Source organism: Eubalaena glacialis, chromosome 3, assembly GCF_028564815.1.
Source record: "Eubalaena glacialis isolate mEubGla1 chromosome 3, mEubGla1.1.hap2.+ XY, whole genome shotgun sequence".
NCBI lineage: Eukaryota > Metazoa > Chordata > Mammalia > Artiodactyla > Balaenidae > Eubalaena > Eubalaena glacialis.
In genome coordinates this window covers 163,540,378-163,566,088 of record NC_083718.1, presented here as the reverse complement: position 1 = coordinate 163,566,088, position 25,711 = coordinate 163,540,378, and the positions used below count along the sequence as shown (strand labels likewise).

Below are 25,711 nucleotides of genomic sequence, written 5' to 3'. Positions count from 1 at the left end.
GGTGGCCCAAGCAGCAGTCTGGGAACCTAGTTCAGGACTCCAAATAGGATAAAAAGTTGTTCTGGCACCCCTCCAAGGAGAGAACTCTGCTCAGGTGTACAGGGTGTGAGGTTCCCTAGTTCCAAGGCTACTAACTTCTGGAGGGAATCGGCAGAGACCTCCAGTTGGTGAAATAAGGGACAGTAGAGGGGAACACTTATCAGGCCCAGAGGACATTTCAGAAGGGAATAATTTTTTTTTTTTTAAGGCTGCGCTGTGTGGCATGCACGATGCAGGATCTTCCCCGACCAGGGATCAAACCCATGCCCCCTGCATTATGAGCTCGGAGTCTTAACCACTGGACTGCCAGGGAAGTCCCATAGAAGGCAATGATTTTTAAATGCCTGCCCCTTCTATCACCCTGTGAATCCTCAAGGACAAAGACCTGATCGGATTCACATCTGTGTTCCCAACAGAACTCAAAACTGTCCCCAGCACATAGTATTCCTCAATAAAAAATTGCTGAAGTGAATCGAAGCCCAGTAGCCCAAGGTCACTGGCTGGCTGCCAGCTGCAAAAAGCTTGGCATGTCTCACCAGCAACTCAACCCCAGGGTAGCACTGCTGGAGCTGGAGCCCCAGGGAGACACAACTGAATGTCCTAAGTCCAGAAGCTTCTGGAAGCTCCACCTTCTCACAGCCCACAGCATGAATAATTCAGGACAGGATTGGTGGTCAGATTTGGGAAGGACACTGAGGTTGGAGAGGAGGAAAACCTTTCGATGTTCTCTAGTCAGAGAGGCTGGGACTGCAGGCGTCCTAGGGGACTTGACAGCCCTCCCCCATGAGCTCCCCTCAGCTGGCCCAAGGTCCTGCCCACAGATCCCGGCACCTATGGAGACTCAGCTTCATCCCCAGGCTCCCCACACTCTGGCTATGCTTTCAGCTGGTCTTCCCCCTTGGCACCCATGTTCCTGTCTCACCAGGGAAGGGCTTTTGCACTCATTTCTAAGCTGAGAGTGATTCCTTTATTGCCTCTTCAGTTTTTTGCCTCAAGGCATAAAGGAACTTTAGAATCAGGCTGAAGAATTCTCCTGGGCTGAGGCCTCTGCAGGTTTCTGTGGAGAGATATCCCACACAGGGACCTGCACTACCGGCCCAGGTACCGTTTAGGTTATAACTGTGGAATCCTGACCTTTCTCTGGAAGTCTAAGCGGTACCTGTGGTCCAAGGAAAAGAACACTTGACTGAGTCAAAGGACTTGGGTTCCTTGCTTTGGCTTCAGACAGTGGAGACTGATGGTTAGAGCATGAGGTTTGGAGGCAGGCCTGGCAAGCCTCAACACTAGTTTGCTTTGTGGGCTTTAGTAAGTCACATAACCTCTCAAAGTCTCTATTTCCTTATTTGTAAAATGAGGATAATAAAGGTACCTACTGTACAAGGTTATGGGGAGGATTTAACAAGATAATATATACAAAAATACCCAGGGCATTGTCTAGTTCTTAGTAGGAGTTTAGTAAGTGATAGTTCCTTTCCCTTATTTAATGGGGGAGAATGCATGCAAACAGAAACCTAGAAGGTTTCACTGAGTGGAAATCATCCCTTCCCATCCCCACTGTCCCTACCTGGGATCAGAGCTTCCTTACCTTTTGCTGGGACTATTGCAGTAGTCTCCCAGCATAATCATCCACACTTATCTTGAACCTGTCCTTGGTTTCTTTCACTCTTCTGCTTTCCACCTTCCTTGGCTGCTCATAACCATATAATTTAGACCAAATTTCTTTTTTTTTTAAGTACCAGTTTTTAAAGAAATATTTTATTTATTTATTTTTGGCTGTGTCGGGTGTTAGCTGCAGCCCGTGGGCTTCTCTATAGTTGAGGTGTGCGGGCTCAGTAGTTGTGGCGGGGGGTTTGCTCGGTGGCATGTGGGATCTTAGTTCCCCCACCAGAGATGGAACCCACATCCCCTGCACTGAGAGGCAGATTCTTTACCACTGGACCATCAAGGAAGTCCCTAGACCAAACTTCTTAGCTTGAAGGTCAAGGGCCTCAGTAATTTGGACCAACCCACATTTCCCCAATAGTTACAGTGAAAAGGAACGCAGGACGCGGGGTGTGAAGACACGGATTCCAGTCTTGGATTGGCTCCTTTCTTCCCAGATGACTGAATAAATCATCTAATCTGTTTCCACATCCAGAAATTGAAGTATTGATCTTAACACTGCCTCATGGGATGCACTATGATTTACAGCTAATTGTCCATCTTTATTGCTAACCCAGTGGAGCCAGTGGGCAGGGACCATATGCATCTTGCTCATCACTGTATCCTTAGCGCCAGGCACAGGGCCTGGCACAGGGTACATATTTGTTGAATGAATGAATGAATAGCATGGTGAGGATTAGGTGTGGCATGACCCCGGGAAGCACCTTGCACGGTCCCCAGGAGGCACGCCCAAATGGTAGCTGTTGCTGTGCAGACTACTAGTGAAGCGACTTTAGACAAATACCCTTCCTTCTCTGGACATGTACATGGATCTGTACTAGGAGAGCATTGAAGGCACTCTTTCTTGGCTCTTACTTACTGTATCACTAGGCAGAGCATACAGAAGGAGCTCAATAAATGTTTTCTCAGTGGATGAAGCCTCTTTCAAGGCTCTGAATGGGGATACTGCTGTCTAAACCAGAGTCTGAGTTTCTTCCTGGGGCCTGCTTCCCCTCTGCCCTTTACCCTGCGGGGAAGACGGGGCCTCCTTCTGGTCCCTCCTACATTCAGTTCCCGAAGCCCGGCGTGTAAGTGCACCCGCAGGGCGCTCTCGGGAGGGGGAGTAGGAGCCCCAGGAGTAGGGACGGAATATGGGTTTAGGGGAAGCAGGCAAAAGGGGGGCAGGCAGGGGAACGGGCTGTTCGTGAATGGGGTCCGGGCTGAGAGACAGCCCCGCACCCTGGGAGAGCGACCCGGGGACCTGGGGTGAGGAGCTCCAAGGGGGCGGGCCGCGTGAGCCAGGCCCGGGTCAGCGAGCGGCCGCGGGGCCGGGACAGAGAGGGCGCTGGAGCCGAAGGCGGGGAACGTGGGGGTGTGAGTTAGCCCCGGGGACGCGGGCGGCCGCAGGGGAGGAGTCACGGGGGGAAGGACCCTGAGAGAGGACGCGGGGTCAGTGCGGAGGGCTTGCGGGCGCGAGGAAGCTGCCGTGGGTGGGGTGCAGGGCGGGGAGCGCGCATCGGGGGGTGGGGGCGGCGTCAGCGCCGGGGGTGGGGGAGCGGGTTGGGCGGCTGCGCCGGCTCCGCTTCAGCCGCCGCCTCTAGGGCGCGGGGGGCGGGGGGCTCTGCGCCGCGAGCTCGGCCATTGTGGGAGCCGCTCCCCTCGGCTCCGCGGCGCTCCCCTCCGCTGCGCTTCTGCCCGGGGCGCGCCCAGCCGCCGCCGCCTTCGCTGCCGCTGCCGCTGCCGCTGCCGCAGGTCCTCCGCCGCTCCGGCTCCCAGGGTAAGGCGCGGGGCGCGGGGCTGGCGGCAGGCTCCCCGCCCGGCTGCACGGGGTGCGCGGCGGCGGCCGGGGCGCGGTGCCTGATCTCGCGGGGCGGCCGCGCCCGAGCCCGGGTAGCGGGCCGCAGCGGGAGGGCGGGTTGACCGGCACAGGCATCGCGGTCGTCCGGGCCTCGCACCTGCAGTCCCGGCGGCGGGCAGCGCCGAGCGCGCGGACCCGGGGTTTCCCTCGGCGGGCGCTGCCCGGGCCAAAGGGAGGCGTGTTCTCCGGGAAAATGGGACACCGAACCCTCCCGGGCCGGGCGAGAGACCTGCGGGGGCGGGCAGGGGCGGGCGGGGAAGGTGGCTTCACGATCCCAGGTCTCGGCAGCTGGCACAGGCGCCTGCTGGGTCCGTGGTCGCGCGTCCGCATGGCGCGGCCCCGCTCTTTGTCAGCCGCGCGCGGCGGGCACGCGGACCCACCCGCGTCGCCCCTGGCTCCCGGCGCGCCCCTCCCCTACCGTGGGGAATGGGACTAGGGGCGAGAGGGAGGGAGGCCCGCTACCGGAGAGCTCCAGGTGAGGTGCCAGTCGCCGACCTGGCCTGCGACCTTCGGAACGGGTTGGGGGCGTGGGCACGCGCTCCAGTAAATCGGGAATTGATGGAGTGGCTCAGGTGACCGAGGGGTGGGGCGGCAGCCCCGAGGTCAAACAGGTGTTTGTGAGGGTCAGGCGACTGACCCGGGTCGAGCCGAGGAGGGACGGGGTCTCAGGCAGGAGGCCTTGGTGAGCGGGCCTTTGTAGTGAAATGGGCGTCTCGGGGAGGGAGCAGGTGGTCTGAGAGGAGAGGCGTTTTCCTGCCCCGGGCTGAGGGTAGGGATGGAAGCCCGGGCTGAATTTCCCTGCGATGGGGGCATTCATTCATGCACCTGACTAGGCTGTACGAAGTGCGAGGCAGGCACCAGACGGTAATGGGGGTTACATGCTAGGATAAAAGGCAAAGCTGTGCCAGGACCTGGGTCCTTTCCTTTCTGCCTTCTGGGGCTGGATTCCTTCTTGATCTTGCCTGGGAAGAAGGCCCAAATGCTGCTGGCACAGGAGGTGCCCTGGCAGTGCTGTTCTGCCTGCTGGAGGCTGCCTAGAAGCCTTCCGCACCGTTGGATGTTTCTTTTGTTATCTCTCCTCACTCTGTGCTTAAGGTAGGGATCTGCCAGTGACCCAGGAGGTGTTTCTGACCCTTGCTGCCTTCAGGCTGAGATTCCCAGAATCCAGGAGGGGCTGTGCCCAGAGACCCATGGTGTCCGGCCATTTAGGCCAGCTCCCTGTCTCCACACAGCCCTGTGTGCAGGTATTCCCCATAAGGGAAAGGCGATAGTCTTCTGCCCTCCCTGGACCCTGGAGCCAAAGTGAGAGTTGGTTACTTGGGCTGGATTTGGGGCTTGCAGGGAGGCTGGTAGCTGCGGGCATGCGCCGTCGGGGGGGCTCTGACGAGGCTGTTGGGGTGGTGGGTCGTGTGTAGCAGATGTGGTTCCGGGCAGTGAGCTTGGCCTGGCCGAGGGAAGGCCTCCCAGTCTGGCTGGTGGAGCCCAGCTGGCCCCAGAGTGGTTGTATTTCCACTCAGATCCCTCCACTGGCTAAACTGACCAGAAAAATGGACTTTCTGTACCACCTCGCCCACCCCCATGCTGTGCCACTTACTTCTACAACAGCCCTTGGAATAGAATAGGCAAATGAACATTTTATCTAATGCCTGTTGTGTGCCACGCATGGCACCAGCCAGTGTTTTACATTTGCATTTTGCTGTGTTCTTAAAACGTCAACTTAGAAGTTGAAATATTACCCCATTTTGCAGATGGGGAAACTGAGTCTCCGAGAAGTGAAATGACTTGCCCCAGATCACACCAATTTTTTTAGTGGCCAAACCGGAAGCTATACCCAGGTCCGTCTTACTTCAAGTTTAGTGCTTTTTCTAATCTCTGTCTTTTGCCAGAGACAGTACAGGAGAAATCAAGAATTTCTGCCTATTCTAACTCATGCTTTACTGCATGCCTACCACTGAGATTGTGCTTTAGCTTTTTGAAAATACTTCCCATCTGTTGCCCCATTTTATCCTTATAACATTCCCAGGAGGTAAGTAGAACAGGAATGTAATAATAGATGCTGTTTGTTGAGTGCTTATTGGACACCGGGCTCTGTTAAGCACTTTACCTGCATGATCTCATATATTTCTTGCAAACAACCCTGTGAGGTAGGTGCTATTACATTCCCATTTTATAGATGAGGATGCTGAGGCTCAAAGAGGTTAAATGGCTTCCCCAGGGTCACACAGCTAGTAAATGACGGGGTAGAATTTGAATCCATATCTATCTGTAAGACTTGAAAGCTTAATCCTCCACAAGTACTAAGGAACAAAAATAGTGGTTACTAGTAATAGCTAACTTTTTTGGTGGGGGGGCGCCTCACGGCATGTGGGATCTTAGTTCCCCGACCAGGGATCGAACCCGTGCCCCCTGCAGTGGAAGCGTGGAGTCTTAACCACTGGACTGCCAGGGAAGTCCCTAATAGGAGCTAACTTTTACATAGTGTTTTAAGATTTATAGGCACCTTCACATATATTACTTCACGTGATTTCCCCCAAACCCCATGAGTTAGTTTTGTCATGTAGTATAATTATCCCCATTTTCCAGATAAGGAAACTGAGGTTCAGAGAGGTATAGAGATCAAGTCAGTGGCAGAACCAGAACTAGAACCTCCGCTTCCCAAGTCCCAGCGTTCCTTTTGTGACCCCTTCGGTCTGTTCACATACACTTCTCTCTCCTACAGATCACTTCTCCCTGGGCCCCAGGCCCTTCTGCTGCAGCCCCTGCCTGGGCCATGTCTTCCTCAGATGAAGAAACGCTCAGTGAGCGGTCATGCCGGAGCGAGCGGTCATGTCGGAGCGAGCGATCTTACAGGAGTGAGCGGTCAGGGAGCCTGTCTCCCTGTCCCCCAGGGGACACCTTACCCTGGAACCTGCCACTGCATGAACAGAAAAAGCGGAAAAGCCAGGACTCGGTGCTGGACCCTGCGGAGCGTGCTGTGGTCAGAGTCGCTGGTAAGAGAGGCCCCGAATGAGCTGGGGACCAAGGGTGTGCTGGATGGGGGTGGGGTGGTGGAGGGGCCCTCCCCGGTCTCTCTGACAGCTGGAGTCCAATTTGGTATTATTACTACTGGAAAGATGATGAAAAGACATTAAAGAAAAATTTGAAGAGGAAAGTCTGCCACTCCTAATGCCTGTGTGCTAAAGCCAGCCCCGTTTTCCTTTTTTTATCTTCTTCCCTGCCTTTGTCCCCATGCAGTTATATTTTCCGTGTAGTCGTCTTCATGGCTCATGTACCATTCTGGATCTGACTTTTTTCACTTAACTCCTACATCGAAAAGATTTTCCACGTTACATCTTAGGCTTTATAGTTACCATTTTTAAAGGCTGTGTAATATTTCATGATTTAAAAAATCCTACTCATTTTTCACTTTTTTTTTTTTTTGCCACAATGGACAATGCTGCAGCGAACATCTTTATGAATAACAATACTTGACTTCCACTGAGTTATTTCCTTGGAATAAAGTCCTTGGAGAAGGCAGTTTCACGCACATTGCCTTCTAAAAATGTGGTCCATGTTTACCCTTTCTGCAGGGCAAGGGCTGGGGCTGCTGCCCCTTTGCCAAGCAGCAGAGCAGTGCAGTGCAGTGGTCACGAGCCCGGACTTTGGAGTCAGGGTGGGGAGGTGCTGGATTGTGGCCCTGCCACCGACCAGCTGTGTGATTCTGGGCAAGTCTCTCACCCTGCCTAAGCCTCACCTGCCTCATCTTGAGAATGCTTCCTGTGCAGGGCTGTTTTGAGGATTAGATGAGATAATGTATGTAAAGCTCTTCGCACGGTTCTTGGCTCTGTAAGGGGGAAGTGCTCTCTCTGCTGCTTCCACCAGAGGCATCCAGAGCTGCCTCCGTGGGTTGTGCTCAGCATCTCAGCAGGTGTTGGTGCCAGAGTGCAGACAGAAAGACAGACAGAGCAGCGCCTGCAGCGAATTCAGTGACATCACCCACTTTCAATCCATCACCAAGGCCTGTCCTGCTACCTCCTTTGTGTCCCTCAAACAAGCCACCCTGCCTGCCTCCACTTTGTCATCTCTCACCTGGACCTTCCAACCTCCATCCCATAGTTCTCTTCCTTCTGGTCTTGCCCCCCTTCCTCCACATGACTGACAGAGTATTTTATTCAAAAATGCAGACCTGATCCTGTTACTCAGCTGCTTACACACCTTCTTTGGCTTTTCATCCCTGTGGAATAAAGGGTATGGCATAAACACCCATCAAAATCAGCCCTACTTCCAGGCACCCGGCCACATTGAGCTGTACCTCGGCTCCCACAGGTGTGCCTCCTGCAGGATCAGGCCTCCATGCCTGAACTTTCTTCTCTGTGAGGTGCCAGGAGCCCCTCCTCCTGTTGTAAGGGCCGCCTCCCCTCTCCCTATTACCCCCAGAGGTATCCAGAGCTCCCTCCTCCGCTCTCATTTCATACTTTTCTCTCCTCTGTTCCCTGGTACAGCATAGCAGTCATCCCACGGGGTGCCCGTCACTCCCTTAGGACTGTAAGCAATTCCAGACCATGTCTTGTTTATGTTTTTACCCCCAGCTCCTTTCACAGGGCCTTGTGCATGTTGGAGATCAACCAGTATTGAATGAATGAATGCAAGGAGTGCTTAGAGGACAGTATGTGACCGATTGTGATCCAGGAACAGGCAGTGGGCTAGTGGAAAGCTAGGCGGGGAGAGGGCTATGTGGGCTCAAGTAATCAGGAAAGGATTTGAGAGGGGGTGAGCTTCAAGGGAGGAGACCTGGAAGACAGGCTGGAGAGCTTGAACCCCTTCTGTGGGCAATAGGAAGCCCTTGAGGAAGGACTCTTTAGTCCTTCTCGAGACCTTTGGGCCTATGGCATCAGCCAGTCAATAGAGTTTCAGAGCTGTCCCTACGATGCAGGAAGGGCTTTATTTGTCTCCAGCCTTGAAGGGTCCCCACTGAGGGGCCTCTGGACGCACAAACCCCTCATTCTCCTGAAGGCAGCAGAGTGGAGGCCTCCTTCTCCCTTCTTCACACCCTCCAGCCCCATCCTCCATCACACATGAACACAGTGGGCCTTCCGTATGCATAGATGTGGAACCCACAGATATGGAGGGTCAACTGTATTACATCAATTTGTATATAAGGGACTTGAGCATCCGTGGATTTTGGTATCTGCTGGGGTTCTGGAACCAATCCCCCCGCACATACCGAGGGATGACTGACCGTACTTATAGATCCCTTTGTGATGAATTCCCCGTCCAGTCTTCTCTGAAGAACCCCAAGGGATGATTTGCCTGCTGTTTAACATACTGAGTCTAGAACAGAAATGGAGTGGGCCCAAGGGGGCTTAATCCCTCAGAACGCTGCTGGGTCCACTGAGCAAAGGGATGGGGGGTTGCTGTGCTGCTTCCGGCATCCATGGCTGATCTTCTTTACGTCCTGACACTGCCACATAACTGTCTTGAGAAGGGGGCTGGGCCAGTGAGGCTGAAAACGGGGAGACTGCCATGGTTAAAAATAACTTGTGCGCTGCAGTTGGGCGTGTTTCGTTAGCAGGAGAGAAGAGAGGCAGCAGAGGAGAGGCGGGACCGCTACTTCAGGGCCTGGCTGAGATCTTCCTGTGATTTAGAACATCATGGGGGTTCTACCAGAGTAATTAAAAAGGCAGCCTTCCTTCTTCGGGGATTGCTTCCTGTGAGGTGCAGGAAGGGCACGTCTGGGAGACCCTATGTGCGCTGAAGCTCTCTGAAGTTAGAACTTACATTCTGGGAGGAAATGAAGTCAGTCTCATCCTGGAAGCCAGCTGTGGCCTGTGCAGTTTTTTCCTCCCCATGGGCCTGGGTTCTGAAGCCAAGCGGGGGTGTCTGAATCAGTCTCACCAAATACACAGACCGCCCCCTTCCCTGGCCCCATTCGGTGTCCTGTGCTGGTCTCAGGGCCTCCCCTATGCTGGAGAGGCCGGATGGGGGACCCCTGCTGATCACACGTGTCGGATGGAGAGGCATGTCAGGGCCGAGAAAGCTGCGGACCTCAGTCTACAAAGTCAGAACAGATTCTAGGGGCCCCACGCATGATGTAACCCTATTCTTCCCATCCTCATCCTTTCCCTCCATTTTTTCTTTCTCTCGTCCTTGCTAGCCCTATTCTCAACTCCTTAAGCCCGGCCACATTGAAGTGGAATAATAGTCATTAACGAGAAAACCTTGTTTCTGTTGATCACAGAGATTTCACAGTGACAGTGCGTTAGGTGGGACACGTGTGAGGATCTGAGGCCCAAAGGGTTTAAGGGACTTGCCTATAGTCATACAGGACCAGTAGACCCAGATCTTCTAAATCCGGGTACATTGCTATTTCCATTCCCTTAGGCAATACCTGGCAACCAGGCCAGCCGGAAACTTCTGCAGGAGACAATCTAAATAGCTGACTTGGTCTCCAGACTCACCAGAGAGTCATTCTGGTCACTTCTGGGAGATGCCTCAGGATCCTGACCTATAGAGAAAAGCAGAGACAAAGATCTAGTAAACTGACTCTTCGAAGCCCTTTAGCTCTCTGTTATTGAATAGCAATAGAAATATCCTTATTCATCGGTGGGGTGGCGGGGTGACAGGAAGCGGGGAGCTGAGGAGGGTACTTGAGCAAGGAACACAACCCCATAGCGTAGAAGAGGGGAGAGGAGAGAAGGCTGTATCCCTTGGGGCTTATGAGGAGTGGGGGGAATAAACAAGAGTGCAGGACCCTGTCACATGGTTGTACACTGCACGACTCTAGGGGGCACCATTCATACTTTTGTCATTGTAGGTTTGTATTGTGGCAAATTTCCTGCAGATGGCAGTAAAGTATCTGGAGGAAGGGACCCTGTTGGGCAGGGCTGGGTGCAGGAAGGATTCCTTATCTACCTATCAATCAGGTATTCAACCATCTTAACATCACATATTCAGGACCCTCCCTGTTCTTGGCATGGATACTTAAGGATGACTGAAGATGTGATCCCTTCTTCATGGAACTCAGTCTAGTTAAGAGGACAGAAGGGACAAAATAATTACATTCCTGTATGTATTATGCAAGAAGGGAGCGCAGGGACTCAGGGCTAAGGACTGGCCTCCCGGTGAACCAGTAGAAATCTATAGGATTTGTTTTTGGGAACCTCCCAGCAGGTGCTGGTGAAGTCATCATCCCCAACATTTGCTTCAACGTGGTCTCCCCCAGGAAGCCTTCCCTGATCTCTCCAGTCAGACAGCAATCGTATCTCTACCCAGCCCTTGTTTCAGCTGGTCTTATATTAAAGTTCATTGTTTCCGGGTATGTTTCCCCCTCCAGATCTCGCTGGTGAGAGCTCAGTGTAGTCAGGAGGCCCATCTCATCCTTCATGGTGTTGCCCCAGGATCTCACTCTGAAAGCATGGGCTCTAGAAGCTAGAGGCTCAGGGAGGGCTGTGAAATGCAGCTCGGATGCTGGTGTTTGCTCCTGCTTTCAGAGCCTACGCTCAGCTGCTGGAGTCACTCAAGGGCTCACTCCTGGGGAGATAGCCTTAAGAGCTTGTGCCTGGTCAGAGGAAGAAGTCTGATCCTCTGTGCCCATGTGTCTCTCCTCCAGGATGGAAGCTCTCAGAAGGTGCCTCGCTGCTTGTTCATTCATTCAGTTTAAAAAGTGGGTTTAGCCCCAGCTATGTGCCAGGCACTGTGAAGACAAGTGGATCTGGAGTCAGGAAACTTGGGCAAATGACTTCACTTCTTAGGGCTTCGGTTTCCTTATCTGTAAAGGGGAGATGATGACATCTGCTTCGAATGATCATTGGATGAAAGTCAGAACATACTAGGCAAACATGGGTTAACATGTCTATTACTGCACTTAGTGTGTCATTCCTCGTATCTTCCCTGGGCAACTAGAAGAGGCAGTGGGGACTCCAGGAAGCCAGTAGTTTCCTAGGTGAGCAAGGAAGTGGCCCCAGGCCTCTTAGTCCCGTCCCTTTCTTTTGTTCACTCCAGGGCTTTGTCAGAGAGCAGATGGAAGTGTGTGTGTGTGTGTGTATGTGTGTCTGTGTGTCTGTGTGTGTGTGTGTTTCTGGCCAAGCCATTATGGGAAAAAGGGGATGCAGGGGTGGAAAATGGAGCCCTAAAAGCAATTCTATTGGGAATCCCTATGCCTGAGCCCAAGGCTCCTCCTCCTTTCCAGCTTATCTACTTCTTCCTGGCAATATCCTCAGAGTCCCTGACCCTGTCCTGGAGCTCCGTTTCAGTAGCAGGAGAGATGAACAGGAGAGAGTCCCTAAAAGTGGGGCAGAATGGATTGCAGCTACACACCACCGGCTCGGCTCCAGCTCTTTGAAAGTAAATCTGGGTCACATTAGCTGAAGGGATGGAAAATGACCACGTGGGCAGAATTCTGTGCAGGCAGCAGAAAAGACAGCCAAGCTGTCCTTTTTCTGAGGCTCAGGGTCCCTGTGGGACTGCAGCTAGTCTGGGAAGGTGGTTGTCACATTACAAGGTGCCGTCTTTATGCCACTGGATTCCCATCATGCTTTTCTAGTGACTTCCCCGGTGACACAAAGACAGGTTTGGAATGTCAGTCTGACTCACGCCTTTCTGTTCTGGAGCAACCTAGGACTGAGGTTAGGAATGCGGAGGAAGGATGGGTTGATTTGGGGGCTGTGGAAAGCTGTCATTTCTCAGCCCCGTGGGGTTAGAGACTTGATGCCTCCAGAGGCGCTGACAGTGCAGCAGGATCTGGGGCTGCACTCGTCTTTTAATCCAGCAGTCCTCCTCCTGGGGAAAGGTCTGTGAACACACCTGGGTGTGAGTGTTAAGAACCCATCAACACCAAAGTGCTATCCTGAGCTTGGCCAGTTGCTGTGGCTAGGACCTGCTGTGATTTGGCCCCTGGTCTGCCTGTTGCCACCTGTCAGGTAGAAGCCAGCCAGCTTCCTGGCTCCACCTTGGCTCTCCTGCAGGAGCAGAACTGGTGCCCCTGGCTCGAATCTCCGCCCCGACTTAGGATGCTGCTGCAGAGAAGGTCTGGAAGCCCCTGTAACTTGGAAGAGTGATTATGGGCTGAAGTTTGTGTTCTCAGCTGTGTCCCACCCCTACCCCAGAAGGTACCAGGCTTTTGCCTTGTGGTCAAGGGGAGGATTCTGCCTGGAGCCTCAGTGGGTGTGTCTCTAGGCATCGTCTTCCCTTCTCATTCCCTCTTTTTTTTCTTTTTTTTTAATAAATTTATTTATTTATTTATTTATTGGCTGTGTTGGGTCTTCGTTACTGTGCACAGGCTTTCTCTAGTTGTGGCGAGTGGGAGCTACTCTTTGTTGCGGTGTGCGGGCTTCTCATTGCGGTGGCTTCTCTTGTTGCGGAGCACCGGCTCTAGGCTCGCGGGCTTCAGTAGTTGTGGCACTCAGGCTCAGTAGTTGTGGCTCGCAGGCTGTAGAGCGCAGGCTCAGTAGTTGTGGTGCACAGGCTTAGTTGCTCCGCGGCATGTGGGATCTTCCCGGACCAGGGCTTGAACCCATGTCCCCTGCATTGGCAGGCGGATTCTTAACCACTGCGCCACCAGGGAAACCCCTCATTCCCTCTTAAATCTTCCATTCATTCACTCCAGGGAATGGCTTTGGGAGTCAGCTGGAGTCCCAGTTCCATCACTTCATCAGTTGGGTGACCCTGAGAAGTTACTAACCTCACTGAGCCTCACTTTCTCACAGGTAAAATGTGGAAGCAAGAGTGCCACCACCAGGTCTTGCAGAGTGGGTTAAATGAGATAGTGGGAGTGAGGGGCCTGGCCCATGCCTGCTATGCGGTCAGACTTGATACGTGTTAGCTATTCTCATTAATATCATTCATTCACTCATACACTTGTTCACTAATTCATGACCGCATTGATTCATTTCTTTGCTCATTCATTGATCATGCACATGTTCATTTAACACATATTCCTAGGACTGCTTTGTGCTAGGCTCAGACTGGGCTTCAGAACGCAGCTCCCACCTGTAAAGGCAGCTAGGCTGTGACATGAGCTGTGCACATTGTAAGCCCAGAGTTGTGAGGACATTCTGAGAGGGAAGGGCTTCCTCCTACTTCTGCCCTGCCTCCTAGCTTAGAGCAATAATGGCATTTGATCCGGGACTTGGAAAAGAAATAGGAATTTGTCAGGACAGTCTGAAAAGAGAGGGCATGTCCCTGTTGCTTGTTTCTATTCTTGCTCTCCTTTCTTTGGCCTCAATAGAAAGGAAGGAAGGGAAATGAAGAGAGAACAGCTGGTGGGAGTTAGGAGTTAAAGAATCCAGAGGTTAGTCTGGGGAGGTGAACTCTGGACTCAGTGCAGGAGCTCCTGAGAGCTGATGCCAGCTGGGATCCCCTAGTAAATAGTAGCTGGAAAAGCTCCTGTGTATTGAGTCTGAGATGTGTGCCAGGCATTTTCCATATATTGTTTAATCCTCATGGAAGCTTGGGAAATAGGTGCTATTCTCCCTGTTTACAGAGAGGAACGTTAAGGAACTTGTTTGAGCTCATACAGTTGGCCAGTAGTGGAGCTGGGATGCAGCATTGCTGAATGTGCACAGCGTCCCCTGAAACACAACACGGGCATGTGCCCTTTGGAATTGTTCATTGCTGGGGTTCAGGTTGGCTGAACTCCAAGTTCCCAGCCTTCTTCAGAACACTTTAAACGTGTACTGAAGTAGTGAGAATACAATGAACCCCCATCATCCAGATTCAAGAGTTATCAATTCATGGCCAGTCTTATTTCATACACACACCCCAATTCTGCCTCCCCAGTTACATAGGTGGAAGTTCCAGAAATCGCATACTTTCACCTCCCACACTTTTAAACTCTGATATTATATTGCCTCTCCCCCAGTAGGAAATATATCAGTTTATCTGCTCAGTAGTTCTTTCTGAAGTCTGGTCAAGTTCCACTGAACCATTCTGCAGAAATATCAGGAGGGATTCTGCCTCCTGGCCCAGGGGTATATCAGTGTCACTTGTCTCTGATCCTCAGTTCCTTCTAGCTTGAGGTTCATGCCCTACTCCCAGAAACACAGAGCTAGGCTGGAGCATACCTGGTTCTGTGAGTGGACTTGGTTTCTGAGGAATGTGTCTGTCTGTTTTGACTAAAACACTTCAAATCCACAGACCCTGGGTTTGAGTCAGCACCCTGCCAATGTACTTGAGGAAAGTACCCCTAACATAGATTTCGAGGATTCTGTCTTGAGAGACTGAAGTTGAGATGCAATAGGAGTGAAGTCTTTTAAACCACAGAGGGAAGGAATTTTGTTCTTGTGAGAGGGGCCTGTGCCCCAGGCCTGCCCTGCTGCCGGTGAACTGTTCCATGTGACTGTGATCTCAATCAGCAGCAGCCACCACTCTCTAAAGCCTGAGGGGGTACTGGTTGGGGAGATGTTGCGTCGGCTGGAGGGAGCTTCATAGGTCACGAGCCACAGCTCCTAATCTGGGGAACCTCCCAATTCCCCAAAGGGTACAGACTGCCCATGGCCCTGTTTGGTAGGAACTCGGGAGGCCCCACACAGGATGAGGCCCTCCCCTGCCCCAGAGCAGGAAGGGAGGTTGGGTGCAGTTGAGCAAATAGGGCTCAGGTTGGCCTGATTCCTTAAAAAGGGAAAATGGAACAGTTATATTCACAGAGACTGGGAGATAGGCGAGGGGCCAGTACCTTTGCCAGCTACTATTGATATGTTCCAAATGCTGGGCTTTGTGCTTAGGACCTTACATGCTATGTTTGACCTAATCCTCAAAATAACTTTAGGAGGCCGACGTGCTGTAGTAGAGGAAACAGAAACCCAGAGAGTTGGGTAACTTGCTCAAGGTCTCCCAGCCAGTGAGGGGACCAAGCTGGGAATGGCACTAGCTCTGCCTAAGGCAACCCACTGCCTTCCCCATTACAAGGAACAGTGGTTTAATGACAACTAACATCTGTGTGCCACTTCAGGGTTCACAGAGTGCCTTAACACCCATTATCTCCACTGAGCCTCGGGAAGCCCAGGGCGGGCAAGGCGTTCCATGCCCCTTTGGGACGGCTGCCTATCAGGGGTCCAGCTTCTGCTCATTTCCCCCAGTAAAGAGGGAAGATTCTTTGGCATTGGCTCTGACAAGCCAGGGGACCCAGGGAGAGGCTGAGGTGGAGAGACTTGGCCAGTTGCTATGGTAACCCAGATGGCTGAGTAACCATTTTGAAGGTTGCTATGGTGACAGGGTGATGGGCTGCCCGGTGGCTGGGATCTTGTCTTCCTGGGTGGCTGGCACCATCCCGGCCTCTTAAATTAGCAATTTTTCACTTTCTGAACAGAAGAGGGCAGCGTGATAGTGGGCAAAGCCTTCCTACCCCAGAGCAGATTTGGGAACTTGAGGCAAAGTTTAGCAAGGGTTTCCAGGGTCTGGGCCGAAAAGGAGCTTTGGCTGGGATTGGCTAAAGCTGGTGTCTAAAAGGATGGTGGGGCTGGACCTGGAGATGGGTCTTCTGAGCCTAGAACTAGATTTTCTCCCGAGAGCTGGCCAAAGGATAGGGCTTGGGGCAGCCCCTTCAGTGTCTGGCTGTCTGGCTCCAGCTACTATTAGGGCACAGGAGACAGCTAACCCCTTCAAAGAGGAACAGAGAAGACACACACACACACACACACACACACACACACACACACACCCTACTAGCAAAGAATTTATTTATAAAGCATCAATTAACACATGTAAAATAATGCAGCATGAGCCAAGCTGAAGAAGTGCTAGGAGTAAATCTTCCAGAGATTGGAAGAGGAGCACTAACAGGAGAAATGATTTTGCACTTCCCTCTTTCCTCCCTGCACATGAAATGCCGTCAGCTCTTGGCCACTGAGTGGACACTGAGTTGGACTCTCAACTGTCTTGAATCGCAGATCGAGCCCACACGCCCATCCCCGTATGTCTTCAGCGAGGCATCCACGCCTTCAACAAATATTTACTGAACACCCACTAGGTGCAAAGCATTGTGTTAGGCCCTATGATGAAGATGAAATAGATGCCTGCGCCTCAAAGAACTTATGAACCAGGAGGTTAAGGAGGCAGCGATGCAGACATGCACAGTGCGTGTGGTTGCCCGAGGAATAGGGGAAAGAAAATGCAGTTGGGATTTTGAGAAGAGCCTCTTCTACCTGGATTGACTAAAAATAACTTCAAGTCGTTTCAGGTGAGCTTTCAAGATGGGTAGGGGTTCAGTAGGTGGAGTTGGGGGTGGAGGACATTCCAGGCAAAGGCTCCGAGTTTGATTACAGGGGAAGATGCTGAACGTGAGGGTATAAGGGGAGATCAGACTGTAAAGGAAGGTAGATGTCAAAATATGGAGGACTTTGAATGCCAGGCAGAGATAAGGGAAGCTGTGAGAGAAGCATAGTCTCTTCTTAAACACATTAGCCTTCTAGCTAGTCAGAAGCTACAGGCAGCCGAGTATTTTAGGATCATCTGGTTCAGTCATTCATGCATTTAATCAAAAGTTAAATATTTAATGAGTGCCCTCTACGTGCCAGGTCATTTGCTAAATTCTAAGGACCCTGTGGTGAACAAGACACACAACAGCCCCAGCCCTCAGGGAGCTAATGATTTAGTAAGGATGAAAGACACTGAACCTATAACTTCAGTGTGATGGTTATTACCAAAGGGGAGTAGAGAGGCAGGAGGGACTACTAATCTGGGGGATGAAGGCAGGCTTCCCTGCGGGATTTTCAGCAGAGGCCTGAGTAGGAGTGAGCCAGGCCCAAAGAGGAGAGCAGTGAAGGGTTCTGGCCTGGGAGAAAAGCAGGTGGGAAGGCCCTGAGGCGAGAGAGCCCCTTGGAGGAGCTGAAAGAAGTTGAGCTTCAGGGAGAGAGGCACCTGGTGAGGCTTTAAGTGGGGGAGGACACTCAGAGAAAAAGAGCTTTATTTACTTGCACTACCCCTTCCCCCCACTAGATGCCCTTCTGAGTACACCCTGCCTCCTTCAGCTTACCCCATTGCAGCCTCTTTAGAAATGCAACAGCATTCTCACCATTGGAGCAAAGGAAAATCATAGACCAAAAGGAGAAAGCCTCAGAGCTGTCCCAATTGTGTGGTCTGGCTATAAATTTAGACTGTTGCTTGGAAAAAACCAAAAACCTCCCCTTCCTATGCTTCCTTCTTCCCATCCCCCCAGCAGCCGCTTTGTTCCTCTATCCTTGTAAAATTTTCGCTGTATAAAACAGGAACATCAGCCAAACATGTGGACTTCCCCCTTTCCATTCATTAGAAGAATGCATTACTTCGAAATCTCTTAGGAGCATTTAAATGCAAATCTTGTCAAGAAAGCTACTTGAGTCTGAGAAGCCCTTCTAGCCACAACCCAAACCAGAACTTTCTTCCTTGATTACCATGCTTCTTAATGGTAATCTCAACCCCTTGCCCTCTCCCCCAAATCGCCCCCAGGCCTTCAGCAAAGCCTGGTTCCCAGAACAGACTCTTATTCCCTTCCTGCCCTTGTCTTTCCTCACCTTTGGCAAACCTCAGTCACAATTCTTGAGGAACCTGCTAAGTGGTGTATGTAGCAGCCCCAGGAGGGGATGGAGGGACTTTCCTATTTACTGTGATGAAAATGAGGAGGCAGATGTCTGTTTGCGGGCGAGGGTGGAGGTGTGTGTCTGTGTGTTTGTGTCTGGGCCTTCCTAGCCCCACTGGTATAAAATAATATAGGAAATGCAGATGACTCAGCACTGATACAGTCAAGATCCTCAGAGTTATTAGCATTTCTATATTCTCTGCTGTTTACGAAAAATGTGCTTATGCCATCAATCACCGACTCCTTCATTCTGCATTTTCTACTAAAAGCTTCTTATTTATTTTACAAAGAATAAACCTCAAGCTTCTTCTCTTCTTTTTCTTAAACTGAGCTCATTAGCCACTGATGCCAAACTGCAAACTAGCTTTTTTTGAGCACACAGGACTAAACTGGAAGGAAATGAGCATTTGCCCAAGGATCCTCCCTGTCCGTCCTCTTTCAGGCCTTTCCATGTATGGTCTCTATGCCTAGAATTTGGGCAGGCCAGCAAAACTTGTTGGAAAAAGATATGATTAATGACTTGCTCACCAGATTTCTGATCATGGTATGATGTGGAAACAAGCATCGTGCACCTATTAGTGAAAAGCATCATCTCGTCTTTTTTTTAATTTTTGGCTGCGTTGGGTCTTCGTTGCTGTGCGCAGGCTGTTCTCTAGTTGCGGCGAGCAGGGGCTACTCTTCGTTGCGGTGCGCAGGCTTCTCATTGCGGTGGCTTCTCTTCTTGCGGAGCACGGGCTCTAGGCACGCGGGCTTCAGTAGTTGTGGCACGTGGGTTCAGTAGTTGTGGCACGTGGGTTCAGTAGTTGTGGCTCGCGGGCTCTAGAGCGCACGCTCAGTAGTTGTGGCGCACGGGCTTAGTTGCTCCCTGGCATGTGGGATCTTCCCGGACCAGGGCTCGAACCCGTGTCCCTTGCATTGGCAGGCGGATTCTTAACCACTGTGCCACCAGGGAAGCCCTATCATCTCTTCTTGTTATTAATGTGCTTGCTGAGCATTGACCAAATACTTGGCACTGCTCATAGCGTACAGAGATGCAGGCCTTGTCCTGGGGGTGAGAAGCTTCTCTTAAAAATCTCAGAATGGGAACTGAAATGGAAGCCTGAGTCCCAGTTTTGTCTGCTCAGTGTCACATGAATTCTCCTTTTACTTGCCAGCGTGCTGTTATTATGAGATCAGCCAGCCTAGCTTTTAACCCACAATCACTTTTCCACCTGCTCCCCCCATCCCCCAAATCAACAGGCTTGTTGAGGCTGGGGAGGATAATGGCTGGATGGGGGTAGATGTGGGCAAAAAATCACCTGCATTTACCTGAGTTCCTCGTTCACTGCTCTTGGCCCCAGTGCAGTCCGTGAATATTGGGTCTGAAGGATACACAACTGAATGCAGGATCAGAGGATACTGGGAACTCCCTCCTCAAAACTGTCCCCAATACATCCCTACCCATATTTACCAGCGTCCTTACTTCATTCTTTCCTTTTCCCTAATGACAGAGAATAATTGGCTTCCCTTTTTCTTCCCTGAGCAGCTATGCTCCAGAATTCTTTTCTTTGTTCCATAGCAGTCTTGATTCAGTCTCAGGTTCCCACATTTCTCCCTTTTGATCTAAGCCTTTTTGTGCCTGAGGCTGTCACAGTATAATAATCCTGTTGCATCTTTTCCCTATAGATGTGTGTCCTCCTGTCTCTCCTCTTATTCACCCCACGGTGCAGTCTGAATCCTGTTTTCATTCCCTCAGTTGTCATTTCTCAGGCTCTGGCTCCTCATTCTGGGCCTGGTTTACTTCATGGTGCTGGGTAGGCTCTCTCATTTCGAGTTCAGTTTCTTCCGTTTCTGGAGAACCCTTTGTTCCCGGGATTCTTTGTGGTCTGAGTGTTCCCTTGGCCTCACCCGGCAGCCCGTCTGGATCTTGCCCCGGCCTCATTCGGACCGCGTCTGGCCCTGCGATCTATCTAGGTCTTTGGCTCGCTCCCTTCCGTTCAGTGTCTCTGGGTTCTTCTCCAGACGCCGCACAGGCCCAGCTCGGTTTCTCTCCAGCCAGCGGGCTCCCTCCTTTGTCCCAGCTCCGGGTGTGGGTCTGCCCCGAGCGGGGCAGCCCTCCCGCCCCGCGGAGTGGGCCCCGGCCTCTCGCCGCCCTTGCGGCCGGCCTGGCCTTTCATCCCGACGCGCCAGGGGCCTCCCACCCAGCGGGGCTCCGGCGGAACGCCCCCGCGGGGGCCGGCCTCCCGGCCCCCAACCCCGGCCCCCTCCCCTGCCCGGCCGCGCGCAGGTCCACAGCCCCCGGTGTGTGTGTGTGGCAGTGGGGGGGACCTAGGTGGGCCGCCCCAGGGCCGAGGACGCGCCGGGCCGCGGAGGCGGCGGGAAGAGGGGCGGGGAGCAGGCCGGGCCTGGCGCTCCTGACGGGAGGAGCCGCTGCCGCCGCCGCCGGAGGGGTGGGCTGAGGGAGGAGCGGAGCCGAGGGGTGGGGAGGCGGAAACGCCAGCGGGACCGGCGGCGGAGCGTGAGCGGGCTGAGGAGCGGAGAGCGAGCGGCAGGCCGGCAGGGCAGGCGCGGAGCCGAGAGCCAGGGCGCCGCCGCCGCCGTCCCCGGGCCGCACAAAGGGCCGAGGCTGGGGCCGTCGCCTTAGCGCGCGGACCTGCAAGCGGCGCCCGCCGGGGCCCCGGGAGAGCGCGGCGCGGGCGGCCATGGCCGGCTACGTGCCGGGTCAGCAGCCGGCCAACCGCAGCCAGGAGAAGGAGTTCGTGCAGGCGTACGAGGATGTGCTGGAGCGCTACAAAGGTGCGGCGGCGGGCGGGCGGCCCGGGGACTGGCCGGAGCCGGGGCCCGCGGCAGGTGGGGCGGCGGGCGGGGTGGCGCCCACCGGCGCTGGGGCCGGGCCGGAGCCGCCGGGGGCCGGGACCAGCTCGTTTCCAGAGTTGAGAAGAGCCTCCGAGCCCTCTCCCACCTGGGACGGCGCCTTCATAGCACTAGTTACATTCTGTGCCCTGTTATCTGGCCCCCTCTGGAAGGAGGCGAGGCCGGGCGCTGTTTCGGCGACCTAACGCGGCGGGGAGTGCGGGGAGGGAGAGGAGGGGAGGAGGAGGAGCTGGGGCGGGAGAAGCCACCCGTTCCTGGAGAGGCTCGGACCTCCGCGTGCCCGCCGAGGGTCCCTCGCCCCCTTTTGTCTCCCTCGGCCTCCGCTCAGTCGCGTGGCAGCCGAGCTTGTGAACCACCTTGGTGACTTGGGGGTCGGGGGGGCAGCGGTCGGGCACCGGCCGGGGTCGGTGAATGTGCAGTTTTGGTGGCGAGGCCTCTTCTCACCCCCAGCCCCTGGGCTTCCAGCCTGATCGAGGCAGGGGTCTATGCTCCCCCCCCCCCCCACAAAGATTTGTCTTGGAGCTCGGATTTCCGCCCCTGGAAGCTGTTTTGCTAAGCACTTCTGCAAGTTAATGCCTCATCCAGAGCCCGGGTATCTGCAGAGAAAGTTTTGACAGGCCCAGAGTCTCGGTGGACCGCATTTCCCTAACTGCTGTAGGTGCCCCTTAGTGGAAGCCAGGGATGCGTGGCCTTGGGAGACCCCTGCTTTGATCTTTAACATCCAGTTCTGGGATTTTGCTTTTTGTGGCAGTTGTGCTTTCCACAGACATGGAGATTTTCCCAGAAACTACATAGGCAGCACTTTCTCCTATTTTATTCAGCTGGGGCCCTTGTGACTGGGCCTTTAGTTTCTTTTCATCTGAAGGAGAGAAAACTTAAGCCCTTCTGACCGAGTCCAGCATACTTGCTTACGGCAGCTACTCAGTGAAGGGAAACTAATGAAGAAGCTGTAAAACGCTTTTTTTTTTTTTTTTTCCTCGTGCCATTAGAGTTCTGCTTGGGAATGCAGCAGAGAGAGAGGGAGGGAGGGAGGAGGAAAAGAGAGAGAGGTAAAATGCTGAAATGGACCTGCTTGGGAGTTCTACTTGTTCCCTTCTGCATCAGCTCCTGTAAGCTGTCCAGGTTTTCCTGCCTACAGCAAGTTTTCTGTCACCCTCCTGTGGTCTTTCTTTTAAGAAATGTGGTTCATTTCAGAGCACAAAGAGGTTAGATTGTGCTGCTGAACTTCATTGAAAAAAATGCTGCTAAGTGGATGGTTTCATTAAGTTTCCTTTGCAGGCTTTTGAGCAACTCTGCATTCTTCAGAGGGAGGACCCTCTGGTCCTGTGTCGGCTGTTACAGCTCTAAAAACCAGCAGAATTAAAACAAAAATAGGTGAAGAAATCCCAGTACCTCAGTGAATCATATTGCTGGTGGCCTCCAGCTGAAAGGAAGTTGAACTGCTGCCTTATGAAACTAGGAAAGAAGGGGGAAGTAGAACGTATTCCAGGAGAGGCTCCTGTGTCCAGTCCTTTTAGCTGTCTCTCTCAGTTTGGCCTTCCTCTGAAGGACTTTGATCAGGTGTATAGGAATTTGGTCCTTCCCAGACACAGATCTCTCTCTTGAGGGGAAGAATGAGTCAAAAATGGTTGGCCAGAGTAAATTAACTTGAGCTGTATGAGACTGTTGTGCAGTCCGCTTTATGATAGGTGTAGAAGAATTTCTCTTCCCCCCACTGCACCATTCTCACTGGGATGTCAGGGTGGATTAGCACCCTGGCCTTTGTTACTTTGCTGTGTGGAATTCCTGCATTTTCCAGACTTTGAAATCCCCTTACTACCTTATTGGAGAACTGTTTGCCTAAACTGGAATCTGTAGAGTGAGCAGGGGAGGTAGTTTGTGAGGTTAAAGCCAGGAATTAGATTTGGAGAGACTTGGGGAAAGAGATATTGATGATGATGGGGTCCTAGACACTCACTGTTTGGCCACTAAATTACTTGGATCTCTGTTTCTGCTGCTATTAATTTGTAGTCACCTCATTCTACAAATGACATAGGATTTTTGTATTCTGAAGGAGAGCTAAAGTTTTCAGCTGCATAAACTGCCCTGGAAGGGACAAAGATGAGAAGGGAAGTGATGCATTTGCATTGTGAAGGGAGTAGAGCAGTATGTATTGCAGCTGTATTAAGGATGGTTGTCAAGCATTGGTTTTCCAGAATTGTGCTTGGCAACCGTTTCCCTGTATGTTGGTCATGAGCCTGGTTTTGGCAGGATTAGATGATTTAGCATGGACATAAACACTCTGTTTCATTTCCTAAATATCCCAAAGCCTCTTTCAGAGCCTGACTGGCCAGCAAACAGGAGGTATTAGGTAATAACTCTGGATCCTAACATTTCAGAGTGGGCAGCGCCCCGACAGAGTCAGGGTAGGTTCTTCATTCTTCCAGTCCTCCAACGAACAATTATTATATATCTGTTAGAGATAACACAGCGTTAGCCACTGGAGATGCCAGAATTATGAATGAGATCTGGATCCTGCCCTTGGTTATTCAATCTAGCACGGGAAAGATATATGCAAAACGTGATAAATGCTAGAACAGAGGTGTGGATAAAGCACTATGGAAGCAAGAGGAGGGATGAATATCCTACTTGGGGTTCACTGGGAGATTTGACAAAAGTGGTGACCCTTGAGAGAGCCTTTAGGGATGAATGGGATTTAGACTGATGGAGGGCGGTAGGGAGGGGAGAAGGCAGAGGGAATAAATAACACGTGCAAAGGCATGAAGGGATGAACGGTTCGAGGAACAGGAGTAGTTGGATGCGACTGAAGGGCTAGAGTTTTGTGGGAGCAGATGATACTGTAAAGAACTCAGAGTCCAGCTTGTGAAGATTCTTTTGTGGCTTTATTCCGTAGGCACTGGGGGAGTCAGTCATTGAAAGTTAAAAAAAAAAAAAAGCAGCCATTCGTGTGCCAATTTTATTACTTCATAATAGAGGACATACCTGTTCAGTGATTGGAAATATTTACATTGCTATCTGGAGCACCCTTTTCCTTATACCAAAGTGCTTGTGAAGCTTGTAATCAGATGGTTGCTTGGTAAACATGAAAACAAAGAAAAGAGGAATGTTTCATCCAGATGATGATATGGGCCCATCACAAAGTTCTCCTCTCTGTAGTCTGAGGTCCCTGTGAACACCAACGGAAACTAAGAAACAACAGTAGTCGAAGAGGTAGGAGAACCAGTATCTGATTCTTTTCTTAGTATAGAGTCAAACTCTATTCTAGGCCACATATGGACAGAGTTTTAGGTTTTAGGGAGGAGGTTTAAAAACAAACACAATCTGGATTCGAGGTGGTTGGTTAAGCCGCAAGGGTAATATGTAAGTTGGTTCAGGAGGAATTATACTTTCTGTTTTCACAAAGCCCTAAAGACTGAAAAGCTTTACATGCCAGGCTGGACTAGGAATAAAAGAGAACATTCACATTTCAACGTTGGTAACATGGACTATCTGGTACTTAAAAACTTCAGAATTCTCACTAGGTGCCATGGGTTATATGAAGCTAATTAGGACTGATTTTTGTTTATCATATCACAGAAAAGAACTTACAAAACTTACTGCACAGACAGTTAGGAGTGAAGGGTCTACCTACTATTTAATATGTAAAACCAGCAAGGCAGCATGATATAGTAGCAAGAGACAAGGCTTTGAATTTCTTCAGTCCTAATTTTGCCACTTACCTTCTGCTGTGTGACCTTGGAAAAGTTGCTTAACTTCTGATCTTTGTGTTTCTCATCTGTTAAAATGAGGATGATAATACTAACTCCTTGGGATTCATGAGAATATAAATGAGCTATTGGCACATATTAGGCCATTAATGTTTAGAAAAACCTTCACGTATATAGTACCTTGTATTTTACAGAGCAGCTTCATATTCATTATCTTATTTGATCTCCATAATATCCTGTAAGGAAAGTGTTATACACCTGGGCAAATTTAGGCAGAGACTTAAAATTATTGTCCAAGAGCCAGAGGATCCAGGCTTCTAGATGAAGGTTTCATACTGTATTATAGAAGGAAATTTAAAAATCAGAGCAGTGACTTGGTTGTTTGCGACAATGCTTTAGTTGTTAGTATCATTGTATGTTAGTATCATTATTGTTATCGGTTTTTAGCCTCTGAACTACAGTCACACACCTTATGTGGCTTACTGGATCTCTGAACTGTGAAGGATTTCTTTTATTATGGGAGAGGTTTCATGATATATAAATCACTTTGAAATTTTTATACAAAAGCAGTGTAGTGCAAAGTGATAAAGTTTTGTTAACACAGTGGTTGGAAAATACAGGCTTAGGATTTGGTATTGTTTATCTAAGCGATACTCTGAAGCAACCTCTTGGTTAAATGTACACTCAGTTTTTAAGTTCCTTTTTAGAACACAGCCCATGAACTGGAGTGGATAGCTTCTAGACAGAACAATAGACTAATTGCTACTTTTGGACATGAACACTGTTAATTCAGAAAGTGAGTCAAGTCCGTCTGCTGGGAAATCACAAGCTTTGGCCACGTTCATGCTGTTGAAATCATAAAATGTGTGCATGTGCTAACAGTGCTTATGAGAGCTACTGCTTGCTTGCTTGCTTGCTTGGCAGGTGACATCATGCACACCAGGGAAATGCATCAGCTGAGGCCTTATTGTCCTGGTACTTTTCAGCGCCAGTTTCAGGTTTTACAGATCACAGTAGAGAGAATACTTCAGAGTGCACATCTGGGAACAGGATCAAAGTCACAAGTGAACAATTATGGGTTGC

At 51.4% G+C, this 25,711-nt stretch overlaps 1 protein-coding gene across 7 annotated transcripts in view; it reads left to right on the top strand.

The window, feature by feature from the left end:
* Positions 1-6,308: 6,308 nt before the first annotated feature.
* MACF1 (microtubule actin crosslinking factor 1) overlaps positions 6,309-25,711 on the top strand; it is a 339,529-nt gene continuing 320,126 nt past the window's right edge. For 6 of the 7 annotated variants that reach the window (XM_061184457.1, XM_061184454.1, XM_061184455.1 and 3 more), the window contains exon 1: positions 6,309-6,528. In XM_061184457.1, the coding sequence (XP_061040440.1) occupies positions 6,309-6,528 (220 nt within the window). Of the gene's footprint in view, positions 6,529-20,536; positions 20,844-25,711 lie in introns of those variants that run through there. The other variant, XM_061184456.1, reaches the window with a different exon arrangement.